Raw genomic sequence first — 23,039 nt, 5'->3', positions numbered from 1 at the left:
TTATGCAAATTTAGCAGAAAGGATAACAACAGGGAGTGCAGAAACAGTGTGTTTCTCCGAGGTTCAGTACAGGCATAAGATGTGACCACATGCTTGGTCTAATGTTTTTCAGAGGTGTAAATATAAGATTAAATATAAATGTTGATCCCTACATTCAGCATTATCAATTAAAACAATATATATATAGTTATGCATTACTAAGTAATTAATTACTATAATTTTTCCCTTGTGAAAGTAAGGGATTACTTTACATTTTTCTGTAATTTAATTAGTTACTTCTGATGTAATTGCATTAAATACAGTATAGAACAATTCTATATAAAACAATAATGGATTTAACATCAAAATTTAACATCTAGTGTTAAAATGTATGTTTTTAATGTATCCTTCTCTCTTTAAATACTTCGGTCAGTTCAAGAATAATTAATGTAGTTTTATATTATTTATTTGAAAGAATTAAAAGAGCCGTTTCATCCTTGCATTGTTCAGCTGGTCGAGGTTGATATGCGACTTAGAAAGTAATAAGTAATACAATACTTTTTAGAGAGAGTAATTAGAATAGTAATCTAATTACACTGTTGAAAATTAGTAGATATAATTAATTACTTTTTAAAGTAACTTACCCAACACTATATATATATATATATATATCCTGATAATCACTTAGTAATACCATAGCAACCCACAAAGCACCCTAGTAACCATACAGATACCCAAAAGCACCATAGTAACCACCCAGCAATGCCCTAGCAACCACCAAATCACCCTAGTGATCTCTTAGTGATGCCTTAGCAACCCTAGTAAAAAGCACCTGGAATATTTAAATTACCAGTTCATGTTAGAAAGTTTGTGCAGCACCCGGGGAAAACTGTAAAAATAGTAACACCCACTTGAACCAAAGTGCAAAGATTGAATTCAATTCATTGTGTTATTGTGAAAACTATAAAAACTATATTTGCTCTAATTTCAAAATTAAGTGAAATATTTATTCCAGTAGCATAAAGACATAATGAGGACGTAAAAATGTACAGCATAACATGAACGACCCATTCCATCTTGATTTTTTTCTTTTCTTTTCAAGCAGTCCAACAGGTGTCAACAGTCAGCTTTAGGCATGAAATTACAATCAAATCATTTACACTGCAATGCATGCACATACACAATCCAAAAAACGCCCACATTACATGTTTACATCTCATAAAGCTCTGAGCATATTATAAAAGTTGACCTTCACTTTTAATTCCATGTTGCATGTCATTAGCACCGTTACTTGACAGTGCAAGTCCCGTTATTTAGACTGTAAACCCGTGATTGATAGTGCGCGAGACTGTGGAGTCTGTGGGCGGCGCGTGAACGCAGCGTCTCTCCTCTCGCGCGCTGTGATCGTACAGTGAATGAAGCTCTAGAGTGGGAAAGACGAGCAGGATACGCGAAACACTGACATGGATCCACTGTAACATCACTGCAATAGCTCTTACTGCGTTCTCAATTGATCAGCGTTCACTCCACGTCTAACTCGAGCGCATTTAAAGCCTGAAGACGATGCGTTTGATCACAGCCAAATCACACCTGTTCATCGCGCAGCTGTGGCTCATCTGTCACACAGGTATCAAGTAAATACAGTCCTCAGTGATGGATGTGTCTTCTTATATTTTATGTGTTTTGGGCATCAATGCATTGATGCGTAAAGTTGCATGTATCCAAAAAGCTTTTATGAATTTATTATTGATGAATGCATTATTTTTGATGAAAGTTTAGGTTATGGCGTTTAATCTCAGTCTGTAAGACAAAAAGCACTGCAATAACTGTTGTGAATATCTGATAAGTGAACGGATCAAAGGTTCATTAATCTATTTTAGTGGAATTAGTCATGCAATCAATTAATAAATTATATATATATATATTATTTATTGTAAATTTTTACACTTGTTTTAGATTTGTTGTATTTTATCTCAGTCCTATATGACAATGCTTTAAAATATATTAGGCTTGAAGACATTAGAATGTCTTCTGTGTGAATAATGCAAAGTTTTATGAATCTTTTAAGTGATTTGGTACTTTATATAGTTCAGTCGAATCATTATATTTTGCCTTATTTGTGGTTATTTGCGTGACTTTTTTGGTTATTACAAGTTTGTAGTGTTTTTGTATATATATATAAAAAACAGCATTACAATATTAGATTTTTATAAATAAACATGAAGTGTACTGGTTCATGCAGGCTGCCTAAATGTGATTTCCTTGCTGTGCACTTAGTTGAATTTCTATTGGATGCTGCATAATATTTAGTTCAGTTTCACTCAAGGATGTTTCAGCTGTAGGGCAGACTTTGGCTCTTTGCTCTTGGCACTCAATCACCGATATGATGGTCTTTCAATCTCTCTGTCTCTGTTCATCCTGCTGAATTAAATGTAATTTGACATGGTGGGGGAATATAAAGCTGTGTGTTTTTGACTGCATGTGTCTTGAGCCATCTGCATCTCTGATGCCCTGCATGCTGGCACATCAGAGGTCTCTTTTGCTCAAAGTTGATCTCAGAGCTGTCACAATGCACCATTGTCCTGTCTATTTCAGTCTAAAATGTTGCTGATCTTACTCCGAAGCATTAGTTATTCCCTGTCTGGGAGTTACACGGGCATCTGTGCTGTCACTGATGTGTGTTGGAGATTTGCAGAGTGCTGGTGCATGTTACACTCTGTTGTTGGACGTGATGGCAGGGGAAGTTCGTTTTTGTGCTGCTTTTGTCTCAGTGATGCTCATTCACCATTACTGCCAGCAGCAGGAAGAGAGAGAGAGAAAGAGAGAGAGCTTCTGCCCACCAAACACATGATTGATCGATTCACACCAGGGTCACTCTGCCATGCATCCAAACAAAATAACCACAGCATGGGTGGCGATCAAGAAAATGTGGTTTAGTTTCTCTTGATCAAATGACTGACAGTGAAAGATTGATTTTCATTGATTCGCCTGCACAATCCAAAGCATTTCATTATTAGACGTTATCTGAAAGTGACGGGCATTACAATCAGTTGTCACACTTTGTGACACAAACTGTAATATATAATTTAATATTGCATACTAGCTTTGATTCCCATTTATTATCAATTAAAGTAGATCATAAAATATGCCATCTGTAATAGTTTGCATGTGTTGCAGCTTGTAGTGATTTGAACAGATAACAATATCTCCTTTAGGAATCAGTTTCTTTTATATAAAAAGAGTTATTGGAGATTTTGCATGCTTCATCATAAGCCTGCATAAAAAGCTACTGTTCAGACCTTCATGGACTTTGGTTTGTTGGTATTTGGCACCAGAAGCCTGAACGTTTTTCCAAAGTTACTTGATACCCAAGAATGTTCAGAGAGGACTTATTTAATACATGTAAAGTGCAAATTTGTACACGATTTTTCCTGTTTTAATCATCTACATTTCTGGTTCTCAACTGGTGGTTCATGACCCCAAAATACTAAGTATATGCACATTAAATGCATAAAATGATCATTTAACTAATTATATAACCATTCATAGCTAATTGCAAAATAAATGGGTATAACGAATGTTTAAAGTAGCAAACACTTCTCAGATTTTTGTTATTAATGTCAAAGGCTGTGCATCCAATCAAATGCACTGTAAAAAATATGATCAGTAAAACTTCTAGTAAAACTACTCATCAAAATAAGTTAAGCAATTTAGTTATATGAGATTCAACTCGATTTTTTTAAAGTCAGTTAAATATAATTTAAGTTAAAATGACTTAAACAACCAAGTTGATTATGCTTAAAAATTGAAGGCAGCGACTAGACTTAAGTTTTTTAAGTTGAAATAGTTGGAAATGCAGTGTGGCATTTTAATGCAAACTGCTGTCGTTTGGTAGAAGTTTGTCAAATTAAACAGGTGCATCAGGGACAGGTTATGTGACCTGAAAAACCAACAAAACTAGACGACGTAAAAGAAAATACAACCCAAAATACATTTAAATATAAGTCCACTCACAATGAGGATAAAAATGGCTTGCCGACCACAGTGTGTTTTTTATGGGGTGAATTATTCATGACAATAAGAGCATGAAGCCATTTAAATTTAGGAGACGTTTAGAAATCAAAATGATTAATTTCCTTATTCCCCCTGTGTTATGTTAATCATTTTGCGAATTATTGGGCCTGTGGATTTCCTGAAGCCAAACCCTTTAAGAACCATTGCTCTATATATACTTTTTTCATAAATAAATAAATCCGTGTTAAATCCACATGAATTATTGACGATTATGGTCTATTTAAAATTCAGCAGCCGTACCCTATTTAAGCATAAAAAACAACTCCGCTGAGTTTTGTATACTGGGACATGAATAAGTGAGATTGCCTGGAGTGTGTTACGTTAAATCATGTCCTTCTGATTTCTGCAGTGAGACACTGAATTCACCTTAAACTCACAGGGCTAACTGTGCATCTCATTACAGGTCCGAGTCCAGTCGGATAATGAGCGTCACCAGCGCAGACTCGTGTCTGTTGAGCACTAAACAGCTCCAGTTCAATGCCAGCGCCTGTCTGTGCCTAATGCAGCCTCAGGAAATATTGCTTGTACTGTTATGTCATCCTACAAATGGAGACTTACGTAATGAACAGAGGTATTCTAAATATTAAATGTGCATTGGTTTTAATCGACCTCAAAAGTTGTGTGCTGAAACTGATGCCATTAGTTTAGGAAAGAGCATTTTTATAGCTTGATACAGTAATATCTATACAGTATCTCATTTAAAGGAATGGTTCTCCCAAAAATGTACCCATCCTCAGGCCATCCAAGACGTAGATGAGTTTGTTTGTTCATCAGCTTTTGGCTTCACAAGATGTTAACTGATGGACTGGAGTGGTGTGGATTACTTGTTTTTATCAGCTGTTTGGACTCTCATTCTGACGGCACCCATTCACTGCAGGGAATCCATTGGTGCACAAGTGATGCAATGCTGAATTTATCCAAATCTGATCTGATGAAGAAACAAACTCATCTACATCTTGGATGGCCTGAGGGAGAGGAAATTTTCATTTTTGGGTGAACTATTCCTTTTCCTTGGGTCAAAACAACGTACTAGCTGTTCATTCTGGTCTAAAACATTCTCCAGAGAAAAGCTATTCAGTGTTGGAGAAATACAATCTCCTGTAAAGAGGACCTTGTATTCAGAACAAATGGCTGACACTGAGATGGCTAGCCATCTTAATTCCATTCAATTTCCATTGCATTTTTTTCTAGTGGATATTTACACCATGCTGAGTATCATTTTCCATTGACTGAGGTTGGTGTTTGTGCATGTGGACGTCGATCTAAAGAGCTTCTTAAGCCTTTTGATGTAAAATTCATTAATTGCATGCTTCTCATGTGAGAATATGAGACTTTATTCCTGAGATATAAGTGCAGTTTTTGTAACCATTTATTAATTAGATTTATTGCAAAATTTTACACCTGTCACAGGCTACATGCTTAACTTAAGCAGATTTCTTTCTTTTTATTTTCAGTCCAAAATAGTGTTGAAATTCTGAGAGAAGATTTGTTATTAAAGCCTATTTCTCGATTCTCTCCATAAGCATCTTCAGATATTCTTCTTATCTGTAGTCTGTATGTTTAGAGAGGAGACATAGAACTGGAGAAGCCGTGAAAATGAGGCTGTACTCTGAAGGAAAAAGCAAATCACTTGCTCTTGACCTCAGGATGTGGAGCTGGAGCTCTAGTAAACCGCTGACAGTGTGCTGAACTCCTAAAAGGCAGCGCTCTGGCTTTGGCTCAGTCCAGCGGATGGACAGTGAGGCGAGGAAGGAAAGCTTTCCCCTGTTAAAGAAAAATGGAGCATTCGGTTGCCTTTCTGAGTCAGATCTGACCTGGTGTCCGTGGTGATTGGGGAGGCTGTGGAGGAAGTCCTGGTGGCTGAACGCCACCGGAGGATCAGTCTGTTGTCAAGGAGTTTCCTCTGGAATGTCCTAAGAGTGAATGGAGAGCGTCTCCTGCTCGGATGTGCTGTGACCAGCACTGTGTATATTATATCGGTGTGTGTTCTCAGTCATTCGCTCTTACACTCCTAAAAATAAAGATTCCGGAAGTGGATTTTCACAGTGATGCAACAGAAGAACCATTTATGGTTCCTCAAAGAGTCTTTCAGTGAACAGTTCTTAAAAGAACCTTTTTTGAACATTTCAATAATCGAAAGAACCCTTTTCTGCTATAAAGAACCTTGAAAGATTCCATGGATGTTAAATGTTCTTCATGGAGCTATAGATTTCAATAAAGAACCTTTATTTTTAAGAGTGCATGATAGTAACATTAGTAACATCTTTTTTGCTGTCAAGTTTATTTACTATAGTTATATTTACCTATAGGTTGTACATTAAATGATTTGGACCACATCAGTCAATGTAGTCGCACAGCACAACCAAGACATAAATATTTATGTCCTAGAAAGATGCAGAGTTATTAATAGTGTTGCAAACATCACTACTATTGCACATACCAGGAGGTTACTGATTTATACAAACACATAACTCTAAGTATTACAATATTTTGGTGCAAAACTTCCCATACCGCTTGTTCAGCAGATAAAGGATTAGGTTGACTAGTTTATCTTGATGTACGAGCCAAATATGTTTACAAAAGTATCCTTAAAAAAAAATTGGATGAGGATAAGAAATCGCACAACAGCAAGCCTTGATTTTTATTTTTTTTGTTCCTCCAGTGTCTTACAAAAACCCAGATCCTGTTTATTCTGGTTAAATTTAACTTCCAGAGAACTCTGCAGTGATAGAGACAAATTCATTGACTAAAAGTTGGATGAGTGAATTTCATTGTGGGTTTTGGACCCCATTGACTTTCATTGTAAAAAAAAAAAAAAAACCCTCCTTTTGTGTTCCACAGAAGAAAGAAAGTCATTCATCTTTGGAACAACATGAGGGAGAGTAAATGATGGCAAAATTAATACTGTTGGTCAGCTACTCTTTAAATGGATACATCAAAAAAAAATAAAAAAATTACAATTCTGTCATCATTTACTCAAGTTCTTTCAAAATTCTATTACTTTTTAATTCTGTGGAACACAAAAGAATTGCCATTGACTTCCATAGGATTACATAAAATATAATGATTGCATTTTGAGAGCAACTTCCACTCATGTAACCATTTTATATTCCGTTTGAATAATAATCATATGTAAATGTATTATTATTATATGAAATGATTACATGAAATATATTGATTAAATTCCAAAAGAGAATAGTTGTATGTAAACAATGCAGATAAGTAAATAGTTTTAAATATTTAAAATAAATGTAAATATCGTATCAATTAAATATATGATAACTTTTAAACATATTGATTATTTTCATTTATTATCATGAATTTCATTAAGTGTTGCATAGAAACAAATAATTTCCAGGGGTGACTCTCATAATCACAGTAATTTGGATGAGACGTGAACATAGACTTGCTTGTTTTGAAATGTCTAATAGTTTTGTTTAGCTGGAAAATGGAAGAAAATCGCAGTTGTGTTTATTTAGTTATTTTTTTGGAGAGAGCAGTGAGAATGCAGGATGTGAAATGGAAGTGGGGTCCAGTAAAGGGCTTATTTTATTGGTGATAGACTCATTAACATCAAACTGTGAGCAATTTTAATCTAATTTGCCGCAGGCTTTTCTCTCAGTGCCTGTGAAATGGAGCCGAGCCAAAGAAGCTCAGCAGCTTTAGAGGGGCGCAGGTCGCTGTATGATACTGTTCCTGTGAAACGGCCCAGGATTCTGTTTGACGAGCTGAGCAAAAGAGCTTTTTCCACTTGCAGTTTCATCGCCCGGCCAACTGGGATTTACTCCACACAACCGTCAACACAAAGCCTATTTTTAAAAAGGAAATGTCCTAAACAAATGGGTGTTTTAACATGTTTTACCACAAGAATAGTGGATGTAAATAATGTAGCTCATTTTTGCATTGGTCTTCTACCCTGAAACATTCAAACCTGTAGCAATTTTCAATAGCACAAAACAAACAAATAAATAATATTATTTATTTTTATATTATAATAAAGTATTTTTTAATTTCAATCTTTAAAAATACATAATTTTGAATATATAATGAAAAAGTTATAACATTATTTATTTGTACATCATAAAACCATTTTATTTTTAAAATTATAATAAATAAATAGAACAATATTACTACTTTTTATATTATAATAAAATAATTTGTAACATTTTGAATATATAATATTGTACATAATAAATAAATATGACATTATTTTTATATTATAATAAAACATTTTTAACTTTAAAATTTTTTTAAATATAAAATATTATGTTATTTGTAAATATCAAATATATAATAAAATATATAATTTCATATTATAATAAAATATATAATAAAATAAAAATATAATAAAATTCTTTAAATAATTAATTATATATTATTTTTATTTTTATAATATATAATATTGTATATAAAATATATTTAAAACTTGTAAAAATGATAATAAACATTGCTTATTTTATATTAAGAAATCATTATTATTTTATTTAAATATATAATAGTGTATGTTATTTTTCTTTTTTTTAATATTTAAAATGAATAATAAATATTATAACAAATGTTGTTTATTTTATATTCTAAAATCATTATTATAATTTTTTTTAAATATATAATGTTGTGAGGATAAGTGGTTTGGAAAATAGATGGATATAATATGTTAAAAAAACCGTTTCTTGGGAATAACTTTTATATGGACCGCAGAGGTGCTTATGCTTATGAAAACTCTTCCAGAACAACTTGTGTTGTGTCTGACTAGTCCTTGTAATAATGGCATGTTCTGTGGCAAAAGTCTTCAAAGGCTCTATTGTGGCAGCGGCTTTCGGTCACCATTCACTTGTACTCTGAGAGGCAGGAACGGGACGGCCGTATTAAATACAGGGTTTAGTTAGTGCTGTCAGGTCAGAGGGTCAGACTGTTAAAATGCTAAAATGCTCTTTAGCTGACTTTTACACGCATCATCAGTTTTCATCTTCTCCAAATCCCTTGGAAGGGTATTTTACATCTGATCCCCACACTGACTCTTGGACTTTGTCTAGTTTAGTTGGTTACAGTCTGGTATATGTAGTACCTTTTTTTTTCAATTTTGAGTAAACTATTCCTTTAAGTCCCGTCAAAACATTTGGGGTTGTTGTTTTTAAGAGGTTATGGCTATAATCTGGACACAACTGTGTGTGTTTGAGCTCATGTGTCCTTTCATCTCGACTTTCCCTTCTACAGCAGTGACACATGTGTGTTTTGATGTGTCTGGCAGGTGTCCTCACACACACACACACACACACACAGAGACGTGAACATAGACTTGCTTGTTTTGAAATGTCTAATAGTTTTGTTTAGCTGGAAAATGGAAGAAAATCGCAGTTGTGTTTATTTAGTTATTTTTTTGGAGAGAGCAGTGAGAATGCAGGATGTGAAATGGAAGTGGGGTCCAGTAAAGGGCTTATTTTATTGGTGATAGACTCATTAACATCAAACTGTGAGCAATTTTAATCTAATTTGCCGCAGGCTTTTCTCTCAGTGCCTGTGAAATGGAGCCGAGCCAAAGAAGCTCAGCAGCTTTAGAGGGGCGCAGGTCGCTGTATGATACTGTTCCTGTGAAACGGCCCAGGATTCTGTTTGACGAGCTGAGCAAAAGAGCTTTTTCCACTTGCAGTTTCATCGCCCGGCCAACTGGGATTTACTCCACACAACCGTCAACACAAAGCCTATTTTTAAAAAGGAAATGTCCTAAACAAATGGGTGTTTTAACATGTTTTACCACAAGAATAGTGGATGTAAATAATGTAGCTCATTTTTGCATTGGTCTTCTACCCTGAAACATTCAAACCTGTAGCAATTTTCAATAGCACAAAACAAACAAATAAATAATATTATTTATTTTTATATTATAATAAAGTATTTTTTAATTTCAATCTTTAAAAATACATAATTTTGAATATATAATGAAAAAGTTATAACATTATTTATTTGTACATCATAAAACCATTTTATTTTTAAAATTATAATAAATAAATAGAACAATATTACTACTTTTTATATTATAATAAAATAATTTGTAACATTTTGAATATATAATATTGTACATAATAAATAAATATGACATTATTTTTATATTATAATAAAACATTTTTAACTTTAAAATTTTTTTAAATATAAAATATTATGGTATTTGTAAATATCAAATATATAATAAAATATATAATTTCATATTATAATAAAATATATAATAAAATAAAAATATAATAAAATTCTTTAAATAATTAATTATATATTATTTTTATTTTTATAATATATAATATTGTATATAAAATATATTTAAAACTTGTAAAAATGATAATAAACATTGCTTATTTTATATTAAGAAATCATTATTATTTTATTTAAATATATAATAGTGTATGTTATTTTTCTTTTTTTTAATATTTAAAATGAATAATAAATATTATAACAAATGTTGTTTATTTTATATTCTAAAATCATTATTATAATTTTTTTTAAATATATAATGTTGTGAGGATAAGTGGTTTGGAAAATAGATGGATATAATATGTTAAAAAAACCGTTTCTTGGGAATAACTTTTATATGGACCGCAGAGGTGCTTATGCTTATGAAAACTCTTCCAGAACAACTTGTGTTGTGTCTGACTAGTCCTTGTAATAATGGCATGTTCTGTGGCAAAAGTCTTCAAAGGCTCTATTGTGGCAGCGGCTTTCGGTCACCATTCACTTGTACTCTGAGAGGCAGGAACGGGACGGCCGTATTAAATACAGGGTTTAGTTAGTGCTGTCAGGTCAGAGGGTCAGACTGTTAAAATGCTAAAATGCTCTTTAGCTGACTTTTACACGCATCATCAGTTTTCATCTTCTCCAAATCCCTTGGAAGGGTATTTTACATCTGATCCCCACACTGACTCTTGGACTTTGTCTAGTTTAGTTGGTTACAGTCTGGTATATGTAGTACCTTTTTTTTTCAATTTTGAGTAAACTATTCCTTTAAGTCCCGTCAAAACATTTGGGGTTGTTGTTTTTAAGAGGTTATGGCTATAATCTGGACACAACTGTGTGTGTTTGAGCTCATGTGTCCTTTCATCTCGACTTTCCCTTCTACAGCAGTGACACATGTGTGTTTTGATGTGTCTGGCAGGTGTCCTCACACACACACACACACACACACACACACACACACACACACACACATACACAAACAGCAGACAGTAATGTGCTGGAAAACGCCCAGTCAGTCTGTCCTACAGTGATAATAATGACCTTTCCCTCTTCACACTTTAATTTACAGATATTTATACCTCAGTCACTCGAGAGTGAGTCAAATAGGAAAGACCGCTTTAGTCTACACACACACACACACACACACACACACACACACATACACAAACAGCAGACAGTAATGTGCTGGAAAACGCCCAGTCAGTCTGTCCTACAGTGATAATAATGACCTTTCCCTCTTCACACTTTAATTTACAGATATTTATACCTCAGTCACTCGAGAGTGAGTCAAATAGGAAAGACCGCTTTAGTCTGATGACATCAGTCTGAAAGTATAACTTGCTGTAACATCCTAGCAACCGCACAGCAATGCACTATATACCACATAGCAATGCCCTAGCAACATATAGCAATGCTCACTGTATATACCACTTAGAACTCCTCATCAACCACATAGCAACGACCAAGCAACTACATTGCAATGCACTATATATTACACCTTAGCAACCACATAGCAATGCACTAAATGCAACTTCAAACACCTTAACAACCACATAGCAATGTCCTAGCAACCACATTGCAATGCACTATATATTACACCTTAGCAACCACATAGCAATGCCCTATAGCAACAGCATAGCAATGCACTATATGCCACTTCAAACACCTTAACAACCACATAGCAATGTCCTAAAAACCACATTGCAATGCACTATATGCCACTTCAAACACCTTAGCAACCACATAGCAATGCCCTAGCAACAGCATAGCAATGCACTATATGCCGCTTAGAACACTTTAGCAACCGCATAGCAACACCCTAGCAACGACATAATAATGCACTTCACTTACAACAACTTACCAAAAACATAGCAACACCCTAGCAACCACATAATAATGCACTATATTGCAATTAGAACACCTTAGCAAGCACATAGCAAAGCCCTAGCAACCACATAGCAATGTCCCCTAGTAAAAACATAGCAATGCACCATATATACCACTTAGAACATCTTACCAAACACATAGCAATGCCTTAGCAACCACATAGCAATGCAGTGTATATTTTTTCAAACACCTTACCAACCACATAGCAATGCCCTAGCAGCCACATAACAAAGCACTAAATATACCACTTAGAACACCTTACAACCACATAGCAATGACCTATCAACTACAGTACATAGAAACATTTTAGCAACCACATCGTAATGCACTATATAACACAGAACACCCTAGCAACCACATAGCAGCACCTTGGCTTCATGGTGGCAACTTTTGCATGGGCAAAACCCAACAATATACAAATAATTAGTGTATGCTGTGCACTTGTATAATGATTTCTCAAATAAGGAATACAAACACTAAAGACTGTTTTATTTGGGGGTTTCTCTGAACTTTCTGCTTTGTGTTTGTTTGGCTCTAAATTAACATTGCATTGACTCCAGCACTCCTCATCTTTCTTGTTCCAGATCTGGCTGTGTCGTACCTGAGAGGTCAGCGCAAATTCGTCGAGGACGTTGACTGGTCTTACACAGGTGGGTTCACCGTGAACAAACGCCCTTATTGTGTGCTTTTCACCAGACTCCAGTGTGGCAAAGCACTGGCTTCAACCCAAACGCCTTACAAAGCTTTTCTTCTGTGAGCGAGATACAGGGATAAGGTAGCAGGAGATGGAAGTGAATAATGACGGATCAATGTCCGTTCTCCATTAGAAACGACGGCAGGGAGTCGACCACTGACCCGCCGGTGCTGGAGATTAGCTGAAAGTCTGAGACACTTTAAGACACTCGAGTCTTTCAAAAGAGTAAGTGACATTCAGGATTGTTGGAGGGCTTTTAAATCAGGCCGGAGGACGCTTTGACAATGGTGGAAAAACAGAATGTGATTGAACAGTTTTGTGGCTTTTAATCCATGTCTATTAGACCAAGTTTTTAAATTTACTTTTTATATAGTTTCAGTTTTCAGTAGAAAAGCTGAATATTTAATGTACAGTCAGTGGGCTCTATCATACACCTGGCGCAAGGCGTGACGCAAGTGTTTTTTGCTAGTTTCAGCCTGATGCAGTTTTCATTTTTCCTGCGCCACGTTGTTTAAAGCTGTAAAGCAATGGTGATTTAATCTAACGATCGATTAGCTCATATCACATCAAACCGTGCAAATTATTATTATTGTTATACTTTATTCTCAGATTATTAATGTTAACAACATCAGCATTGCGTGACTATGAGTAGCCTATAGTGTGTGTGTAGATTTCAATTTCTGTACAGTCTAATCTAATTGTCATACCATTGGAATTTCATACCAAGAAATTCTTTTAACCCAAAAAGCAAACTATGCTCCCTTCGAACTGGTTGTCTTTAAAATGCAAATCTTGTGTAATCCCAATCTATCTGTAATCAGAAGCACATTTAAAACTGGAATATAATTTAATTTCATTCACATGCGTTTCATATAATCCTTTCTGGATTACAATCCGCCATCAAAATGATTTTTTGACATTTAATTATTCCAGCTGCTGTGAGAAAAGGCTAACGATCTGCCACCTGCAGCATCCTCACATGCGATAGCCTAGTAGCCGGGACAACTTCTTTATGTTTACAGACGTGACGTAATTACGCAGCAGCATGCTTGAATTTCCCGCGAAAACCTACCCGTACCACTCAAATTAGAAAACATTATTATAAACTAACCGTTGTGAATTGGGCTAAAGTAAGGTGATAGTTTTGAACACTGGCTGGTTATGTACTTGCTCAAATATTAATTTTGGATAACTTTTAACCAAAAAAAGTTACGGACTGCAGCTTTAAATAGCAAATGCATTTGCGTCCATTTGTCTCTGGCCAGTTTCCTCCTGACTCTTTTGTGAATCTGCTTATGATCATGGGTTATTGTAGCATGTCAGTCCCCTGCCGAGGCTGTTTTCCAAACCCCAGGGGTGTGTGTGATTCCTGCCGCTGGCACGGCTCCCGTCTCCATCTGCTGCGGGGGCTGCAGCTCTTTCCTTTAATCATCTGCATGCTCCGATAACCTGCGGATGGAGCACTTTGAGACTCCCGCCTCCATCATCAGCAGCACCTCTGCTTTATTGCTCATGATCTCTTATTCATTGGAGACATGGAGAATGTGATGTACAAATGCATATGTTTTTCATAGAGTAAATGGGTAAATGTGTTGATGTGTAAATTATTCATCGATCACATAAGAGACATTTCTCAATGGTATATACACGAGCTTAGTTGTCATGGAAACGACTCTACAAGTTACTCGCACTGGTCATCCTCACAGGATATAATGCATTTGTTTCATATATAGGAAAAAAGGTGATTATATATTATGTAGAAATAAAGGACACTTTAAACTTAAACATAATTTGCAACATTTATTTGTTGAAATATTAAATATTTAACTATGAGTATTATCCTAATATATATTAATATGTATCTTCTATAATATATCTTATACAATTATTTATATTATTTAAAATATAGTTTTAAAGGAATATATTTAATATAAATATATTTATTTCAATAAATAAAGGACGCTAATTATTTGTTTAGATTGTAATTTTTTATAATTGTTTTAACGTGTGTGTTTTAACTTTGTAAAAATTAAATATAAATAGTATATATAATTTAATATATAAAAGGTTAAAAAAGAATTCGCAACATTTATCATATTAATATTACATATATTTGTATACAATTATATTCAATATAATAATACAAATAATATAATAATTAAAAAACAAAAAGTTAATTACATTTTAAACTTAAATAATTAGCCACATTTAATTGTTAAACTATTTAAATATTATACTATTAATTAAAAAAATTATATTGTGGCCAGTTGTTCACCATCAGAGAGAAGGTGTGTTTTTGTGGATAGATGCTCCTTTATGAGTTTGTAGTGAGTCCAGTCCACAGACATTCACACAGGTTGTTCGCTGTACTTCTCCCCTTTGCTGACCTCCTTTCGTGGTAATTGAGAGAAAATTGTTGAGGATAATTGGCTGGTGTAATCAGACTGAATGTTGGTGTAGATCAAGGTGTCATTATGGAGAGGTAGGAATCCGCGTTAACCGTTCCCGTCTGTGATTGTTCTCACGTTCGTTCACATGCGTCATAATTTGGCGGGTTGCTTCAAAGGCCAAAGTGCACCCTACCTGTTATTGCAGCTTTCGATCGTGAGTGATCTGACCTCACGTGCTGTTAGAAAATTTTAAATATTCAAAATGTCAGAGCGGCCCAGAGATCTCAAAATTCTTGAAATTACTTCATGCTCTGTGATTATGCCACATCCGCAGACTAACGGTTACCATAGCAGCAGCGCTTCTCTTTGATTACAGCATATCCGTGTGTGTGTGTGTGTGGCAAGCCATTTTAATCCTCAAAAATTTACTAGTATCTATCGTCATTGTAATAAAGAAGTGTCTTATAAATAAGTACTAGTAGGGCTGGACGATATGGCCAAAATTTATATCACGATATATTTCTTAATTTCAGTCGATACAATATAATTCCGATATTGATATGAACACTATTAAGCCTCGTAAAGACTGCCAAGAATGCCCACAACAGATGTTTTTTTTTATTTTTTTTTTATGCTTTTGCTCACCAAGCCTGCATTTATTTGATCCAAAATACAGCAAAAACAGTACATTTTGAAATATTTTTACTATTTAAAATAACGGTTATTTATTTGAAAATGTAATTTATTCCTGTGATTTCAAAGCTATATTTTTGCATCATTACTCCGGTCACATGATCCTTCAGAAATCATTCTAATATTCTGATTTGCTGCTCAAAAAACAGTTATTATTATGTTGAAAACAGCTGAGTAGAATTGTTTTCAGGTTTTTTTTGATGAATGGAAAGTTCAGAAGAACAGCATTTATCTGAAATCGAAATCTTTTGTAACATTACAAATGTCTTTATCATCACTTTTGATCAATTTAAAGCATCCTTGCTAAATAAAAGTATTAATTTCTGTAATTTCTTTCCAAAAAAAAAAAAGAAATGATACTGACTCAAAAACTACTATACTGACTGAAAAAATATATATCGCGATACATGTTGATATTGAATTATTGTCCAGCTCTAAGTACTAGTATCTACTGAATAGGTACTCCTATCTAATAAGTCTTTTAAAAAGTTACTAGTACCAAAGTAGTAGCTAATGAATAAGTGCTAGTAGCTAAAGAATGAGCACTACTAGCTAATCCCTTAAGAAAATTAACAATGGTTTTACTACAAATGAAAAATAAAACAAAACATGGCTATTGCAGTTAAACCAGGATAACCACAAATTAACCTTGGTTTTGCTACACTAACCATAGTTTAACCATGGTGTTTGTAGTAAAACTGTCGTTATACAAATGGTAATCAGCCCGCCAAAAAAACATGGTTACTACACTTTTACTATAATAAAACCATGGTGAATAAGCGCTAGTGGCTAATATGTGTTAGCTAAAGAATAAACACTAGTAGCTAATGAATAAGCACTAGTCGCTAATGAATAATTACTGGTAGCTAATTAATAAGTGGTAGTAGCTGAAGAATACGTGCTAGTAGCTAATTAATAAATGCAAGCAGCTAAAATAAGCACTAGTGGCTAATGAAAAAGTGCTAGTAGCTAAAGAATAAGCAGTTAATGAATAAGCACCAGTAGCTAAAAATAAGTACTCGTAGCATGAAAATAGATGCTAGTACATTATAAGTATTAAATGTTAAAACGGCTTGCCATAGTGCCTGCTAGATCCAGATGCTCACTGCTGTATCCTGACTCATAGTTCAAAACGCTGCTTTCCTGTTGAATGTGTATCCATCAATCAGGCTAACGGCAGACGTTTGTTGATATTAAGTACCTCGAGGATGCAGTTCTGCTGTCCTCACATGGCGGACGTGATCCTTTATAGCCTGTTAGGGACGTATTAATTATGTTGTAGCTTAAGAGGGTGAAGAATTGCCACCCAGGAGCTGAAAGTGAAATCATTGTGAAAATATACACGCTAATCGTTCTTCCAGGGAACATTAGAGCTGCTAATTCAGATCTAGTGTCTTAAAGACACATCCTCGGGGACACTTTATTTAATTTATTATTTAATACATGTTTAAAATAATATAAACATTTAAAATACATATTTAAAAATATTATTCACAATATTATTTATTACAGTTTAATAATATTTAAAAGTTATTTTTATTATAAAATGTAGTTTTTTGTGGATAGCTGCTCTTTTTTGCATTCATAAAACTACTTTTTATAGCATTTTTATAGTTATTGTATAATTATTCTATTTTTTTTTGTTATTCATTTTTTGTTATTTTCTATTTTTTAAGTGTTCACAATCAGACAAGGCATGTTTTTTTTTTTTTGGTGAATAGCTACTCTTTGTATATTATTTATATATGATTATTTTATATTATTTACAAATATGTAATGCATGTTTAAAATAATATAAACATCTAACATAAATATTTTAAAATATTATTAATATTATTTAATAATATTTAAAACATATTTTTTATTAAAGATGTTTTTGTGAATAGCTGCTCTTATATATTTATAGCATTTTTGTAGTTCTTGTATAATTATTCTACATGCAGTTTTGATCTCCTATTAACTGAAAGACTATATGCAATATCTCTGCTTTTATAAATTAATATTTATTTATTTTTAATTATTAAAATGAATGAATATAGTCACATTGCAGGACTATTTAAATGAATAAATAAACTAAAAGGTCAATAAAAAGGTTCAAAGACAGAAATTGTGACCAGTTATAGCAGTTTTTGCCTCATACAAAACATAAATAATTATTACAATAAATAATTACATAAATTTACCTAAAAATCAGTATAAATTCAGGTAAATTAATTAAGACAACAAATCTTTACCTGATCTGCTGCAAGATTTATGTTGGACTAATTGCTTTTGTTCCTCTTTTGTAAGTAGCTTTGGATAAAAGTGTCTGCTATTATTAAGATGATTCCTTACTTCTTTTATCACACACTTATTCTTCACAGGAGGCCTGAACCAGAAGCATTGGGCAAAGAAATATCCGGTGTGTGGCAATGCCAGACAGTCTCCCATTGACATCAGTGAGGAGTTCACACAGGTCAGGGTTCAGTACCAGAACCTGCAGCTGGAGAACTGGGACCAACCAACCACCGAATCCACCACCATCACCAACGACGGCAAAACAGGTCTGCAGTGTTTCCATATGTGAAGAATTGCAGACAAAACATGTCTGGCATTTGAATTCACTTTTAACCAGCACTCAGTGAAATTACACTGACATATTAACTCCCCAGAGCGATGGCCTGCAATGAATGCAATTACAACCTGAGATTAATCACTGGCAGACTAATGGAGCTGCTGAAGAATAAAATCTACAGTTTTTTTTCTTTTTTCATTCCTGAAATGGCAGCTGGTCGTCTTTTAGACTGTCTGTGCTTTTACAGGAGTGCAGAAGAAAAGCTGGCGCTGAATCTTTTGTTCTGATTTGACTCTGTGAGAAGATTATTTCAGCATAAAAGGCAAAGCTTAAAATGTATCTATTATCGGAGATGAAAGCTGAAATATCAAATATGAGCAATTAGGCGTGCTGAATGAAGAACACAATTACGCATCAAGTGGTCAGTGAGTTTGTGTGTGTGTGTATCGTGTTTCTCAGTGGAAATCAGTCTGAACGGTCAGTACTTCATAAGCGGAGGTGGGCTCAGATCCAGGTTTAAAGTGGGCAGAATCACGTTCCATTGGGGCCGATGTAACGCCACTTCAGACGGATCTGAACACAGTCTCAACGGAAACAGTTTCCCCCTGGAGGTAAAGTTCACCACACGTCTAAATCAACATAAACCATGCTGAGATGGCAATGCATTCACAATGTACAGTGTTTGACATCCATAATAATGAGACTTTATTCATAAGTGTAACAGTATTCAGTAGAAAATATTGTGGGAAGTATTTAATAGAATTTAATCTTGGAATTATGGTTTTTAACCTCTATTACCACTGTTTTTGGTTTGTGTCCATCAAATTCCAAATAAAAATCTGAAGATTATTAAAATGAATTAAATACCTTCCATTTCAAGTATTTAATATTGACTGACTAATTAAAAAAAAAAAAAAAAAAAAGAGTAAATTGAATTTTCAGGCAAAAAAAATATTATTATATTATATTATATTATATACTGTGATATATAATTAAATATATCATGAACATATCATGAAAAAGAAATTAAACAACTTCCATTCCAAGTGTTTAATATAAAAATAGCCTAAATAAATAAATAAATACCTTCCATATATAATACAGAAAATACAATATATAAAATACAAAATATAAATAAGATATAAAATACAAAAAAACCCCACTTTTTTATTAATATGGTAAATTAGGTCAAGTGTGATTTCATGGTGACTTTAAGCCAAATTCAAGCTAAAATGAAATAGCTGGAATTTGTGTTTCTCTCTTTCACAGATGCAGATCTATTGTTTTGATGACGAGGAGTTTGAATCCATAGACGAGGCGATAAGTAGCAGTGGAAAGATTACTGCTGTAGCTGTTCTTTTCGAGGTGACATTTTCCCAACACATCTGTATATTAACTCATACCTGCAGCCCTTTTATCATAATGACCCAAGTTTGGTCTGTTACTTAGGCCAGTATTGAAGACAACCAGGACTATGCGGCCATCATTGAAGGGGTGAACAGCGTGAGCCGATTTGGTAAATCTTTAAAAAAAAAAATTGTTTTTTTTAAGATTACATACACAAAGCTTTTCATTATTTCAAATTGCAATAACACACAAACATGCTAATATTTAAGGTAAAAGCAACCCTCTGGAAGTGTTTTCTCTGCTGGCTCTGCTTCCGCAGTCCACCGAAAAATACTTCATGTACAATGGCTCTCTCACCGCACCGCCCTGCTCCGAAAACGTGGAGTGGATTGTGTTTAAAAACACAGTGGCCATCTCAGAAACACAGGTCAGAGCATCTATTCTTCTTCTTCCTCCTCCTCCTCTTGTGGGAAAGTTATGAAATTTGGCACACAGATAAAGGACAGCCTGAACATTAACCACAGGTCTCTAACTCAAACCTTCTTCTTCTTCTGCTTCCGCATTTGAGTCTATGAAAACAAATAGAACTGCTTATGGGAAAGCTATGAAATTTGGCACACAGATAGAGGACAGTCTGAACATTAAAGGTGGGGTATGCATTTTTTCAGTCGGGCCGAATACCAAAACAAACTTGTAGCCAATCAGCAGTAAGGGGCGTGTCTACTCATGATGCTCAGTTCCTGTGGCTCAGTGGAAGAGCATTGCGTTAGCAGCGCAAAAGGTTGTGGGTTCAATTCCCAGGGAACACACATACTGGTAAAAAATGTATAGTCTGAATGCACTGTACGTCGCTTTGGATAAAAGCATCCGCTAAATGCATAAATTATAATTAATGAATTATTAAATTATTAATTAAATTATGATGCGGAGGAGAGTGCTCAGTGCACAGGACGGACATTAGCGAGCCAAGCGACAGAAAGATAGAGATGGCGGATAAAAAACAAAAGAGGAAACCGTCTGTGGAGCAAAAGAAGGCTTACGATAAGGCAAGACGTAGGACCCGTGTAAATATCGGATCAGCTTTCCAGTGCTGGAGAAAACTCAAGGAGCGGAAGGCCTAAGATTGGACGCCGAGGTTGCTTTGTTTCTTCTCGATAGGTGAGTGTAAGACCATGTCTACACCGGACGCGACGGTTGTCGCGCTGCGCCGCAACAGCTAAAGTCTGTTCACTGGCTCAGATCATCTTTAGACAATGCTGGCAAGAAGTTATTAAAAGATCTTTTTGATAGATCAAATCATTCTGGTATAACTCATCATCAAACTTGATGGCATGATGCCAAACTGGATCTGAGGCTGTATTTTCTTCTTCTTCAGTTTCCGCTAGTGAGTCTATGAAAGCCCGTGAAACTGCTCTCTGGAAAGTTATGAAATTTGGCACACAGATAGAGGACAGTCTGAATATTAACCACAGCAAGTTTGGAGTCTCTAACTCAAACTCTCTAGCGCCACCAACAGCTCAAAGTTGCACTCACATTTATGCTAATAACTTTTGAAACGTTAAGGGCTCAAACACTCTCAAAATTCTCAAACACGGAAATAAAACACAATTTTCATCAAAATTGAGATCATTATCAGACCATGCTGGCAAAAAGTTATTAAAAGCTTTTTGATAGATCAAACCAATCTCGTATAACTCAGTTTGGCCATGATGGCAAACTGGATCTGAGGCTGTATTTCTGCAAAGCTTTGGCATATTGACACCAAACCTTATGTGTATCATTGTCACCCAGTGACCCCACCAGATCAATTTGTGATAATCAGTTCTGTCCAGTTACAGGTGAATGTATTTATGGGGTTTTCAACCATTTTGCTTAAAATCATCTATAAATGTTTTTGATTACTAATGTTTGCGGTTGGTCTGATGCTCCCTGACATGCTTAGCTCCTCATTTAGCTTCTGTTGTCCTCTTGGCTCCTTAATTGCTGCATGCAGCTATGTTTATTAGCTATATTTTCTATTTGAAGATCATGCTAGTGATAAGTTCGGGGACAGTTTATGTGTTTGTGAGAGAAACCCCTCTCCTAAAAATTTAGCTTGGTGAACTCAACCCTGACAGCCCCTTTAACTATTCTCAAGTAAACGGAGGCATGCGCATTAATTTTTCAGCTGGATCAGAGATAAGCCCTCGATGTCAGCGACTCAACTTGTCTCTGTTATCCAGCTGCACTTTAAAGCTCAGTTTTAAGATGCAAGGAGGTTTTTGTCATGCGGGTGTGTTGCTATTTTTTTCTTTGCCCTCGTGCCTGATCCACTTTAAGGACGGACTTCGGTTTCTTGAGCATGACATGTTGATGTGGTGCATACAGGCATGCTGAAGTAAAGCTGATGAATCTTTAGCGCTGGTTCATTGTTTCGTCTGATCTCATTACTGACCTGCAATTGCATAAATTCACTCATGCATATAAAGCTGCCATACTTGATTTCAGTTTAAAGGCAATCCTGTGCAAGCGAATTCTAATACTTGCTCTTTTATTTTTGTATAATGATATTTGTTGCACAATGCTCTTCTTGCACAATAAAATCAATATTTATTTATTTATTGTTTGTTTGGCTGTACTAACTCACTAGTTATTATAGCCAAACTAAACTAACTAGTGAGATTATGTATGGTCTATTTGGCCATAATGATAAGCTAACTGTACATTGTTCCTTATGCATTTGATTCTTTTCTTTTATATAATTTATATGTTTATTTATTTATATATTTTCCAATATTTTATCTATGTATTATGCAAAAATTAGTTTATTTATTTTTGTTTTATTTAAAAAAAATTACAAAATGTAACTATACTTTTTAATTAATTGTTAAATTCTTCGTTATATATTTAGTTTATTATATTTTCTATATATATATAAAATTAGTATATATTTTTTGTTTAATATTATTTTAAAACTATTTTGCAAAATAACTATTTAATGAATTTAACTATTTTTTATATATATATATATATAGTTTTTTATTATATTTTCAGTGATCCTATTTGTTTTATGAAAAAAATTAAAACATAAATTTTATTCATATTTAATATTATTTTAAAATATTTTACAAAATGTAACTATACTTTTAATTAATTTTACAAAATTATGTATCTTTTTAATATATTTTATATGTATATTGAGTGTTTCTTCAATTATCCTATT

General features: G+C 34.1%; 1 protein-coding gene across 1 annotated transcript in view; it reads left to right on the top strand.

Moving 5' to 3' along the window:
* The first annotated feature begins 1,346 nt into the window (after positions 1-1,346).
* The window catches only part of LOC107581028 (receptor-type tyrosine-protein phosphatase zeta-like), a 36,155-nt gene continuing 14,462 nt past the window's right edge, over positions 1,347-23,039 (top strand). The window contains exons 1-7 of the mRNA XM_016266619.1: positions 1,347-1,606; positions 12,744-12,809; positions 18,300-18,479; positions 18,950-19,101; positions 19,760-19,855; positions 19,940-20,006; positions 20,107-20,264. Of these exons, the coding sequence (XP_016122105.1) occupies positions 1,543-1,606; positions 12,744-12,809; positions 18,300-18,479; positions 18,950-19,101; positions 19,760-19,855; positions 19,940-20,006; positions 20,107-20,264 (783 nt within the window). The 5' untranslated portion in view covers positions 1,347-1,542. The remainder of the gene's footprint in view (positions 1,607-12,743; positions 12,810-18,299; positions 18,480-18,949; positions 19,102-19,759; positions 19,856-19,939; positions 20,007-20,106; positions 20,265-23,039) is intronic.

Source organism: Sinocyclocheilus grahami, unplaced genomic scaffold (genome assembly GCF_001515645.1).
Source record: "Sinocyclocheilus grahami isolate Dianchi unplaced genomic scaffold, SAMN03320097.WGS_v1.1 scaffold33.1, whole genome shotgun sequence".
NCBI lineage: Eukaryota > Metazoa > Chordata > Actinopteri > Cypriniformes > Cyprinidae > Sinocyclocheilus > Sinocyclocheilus grahami.
Note: the sequence above shows the minus strand (reverse complement) of the source record. Positions and strands in the feature narration are given on the sequence as shown.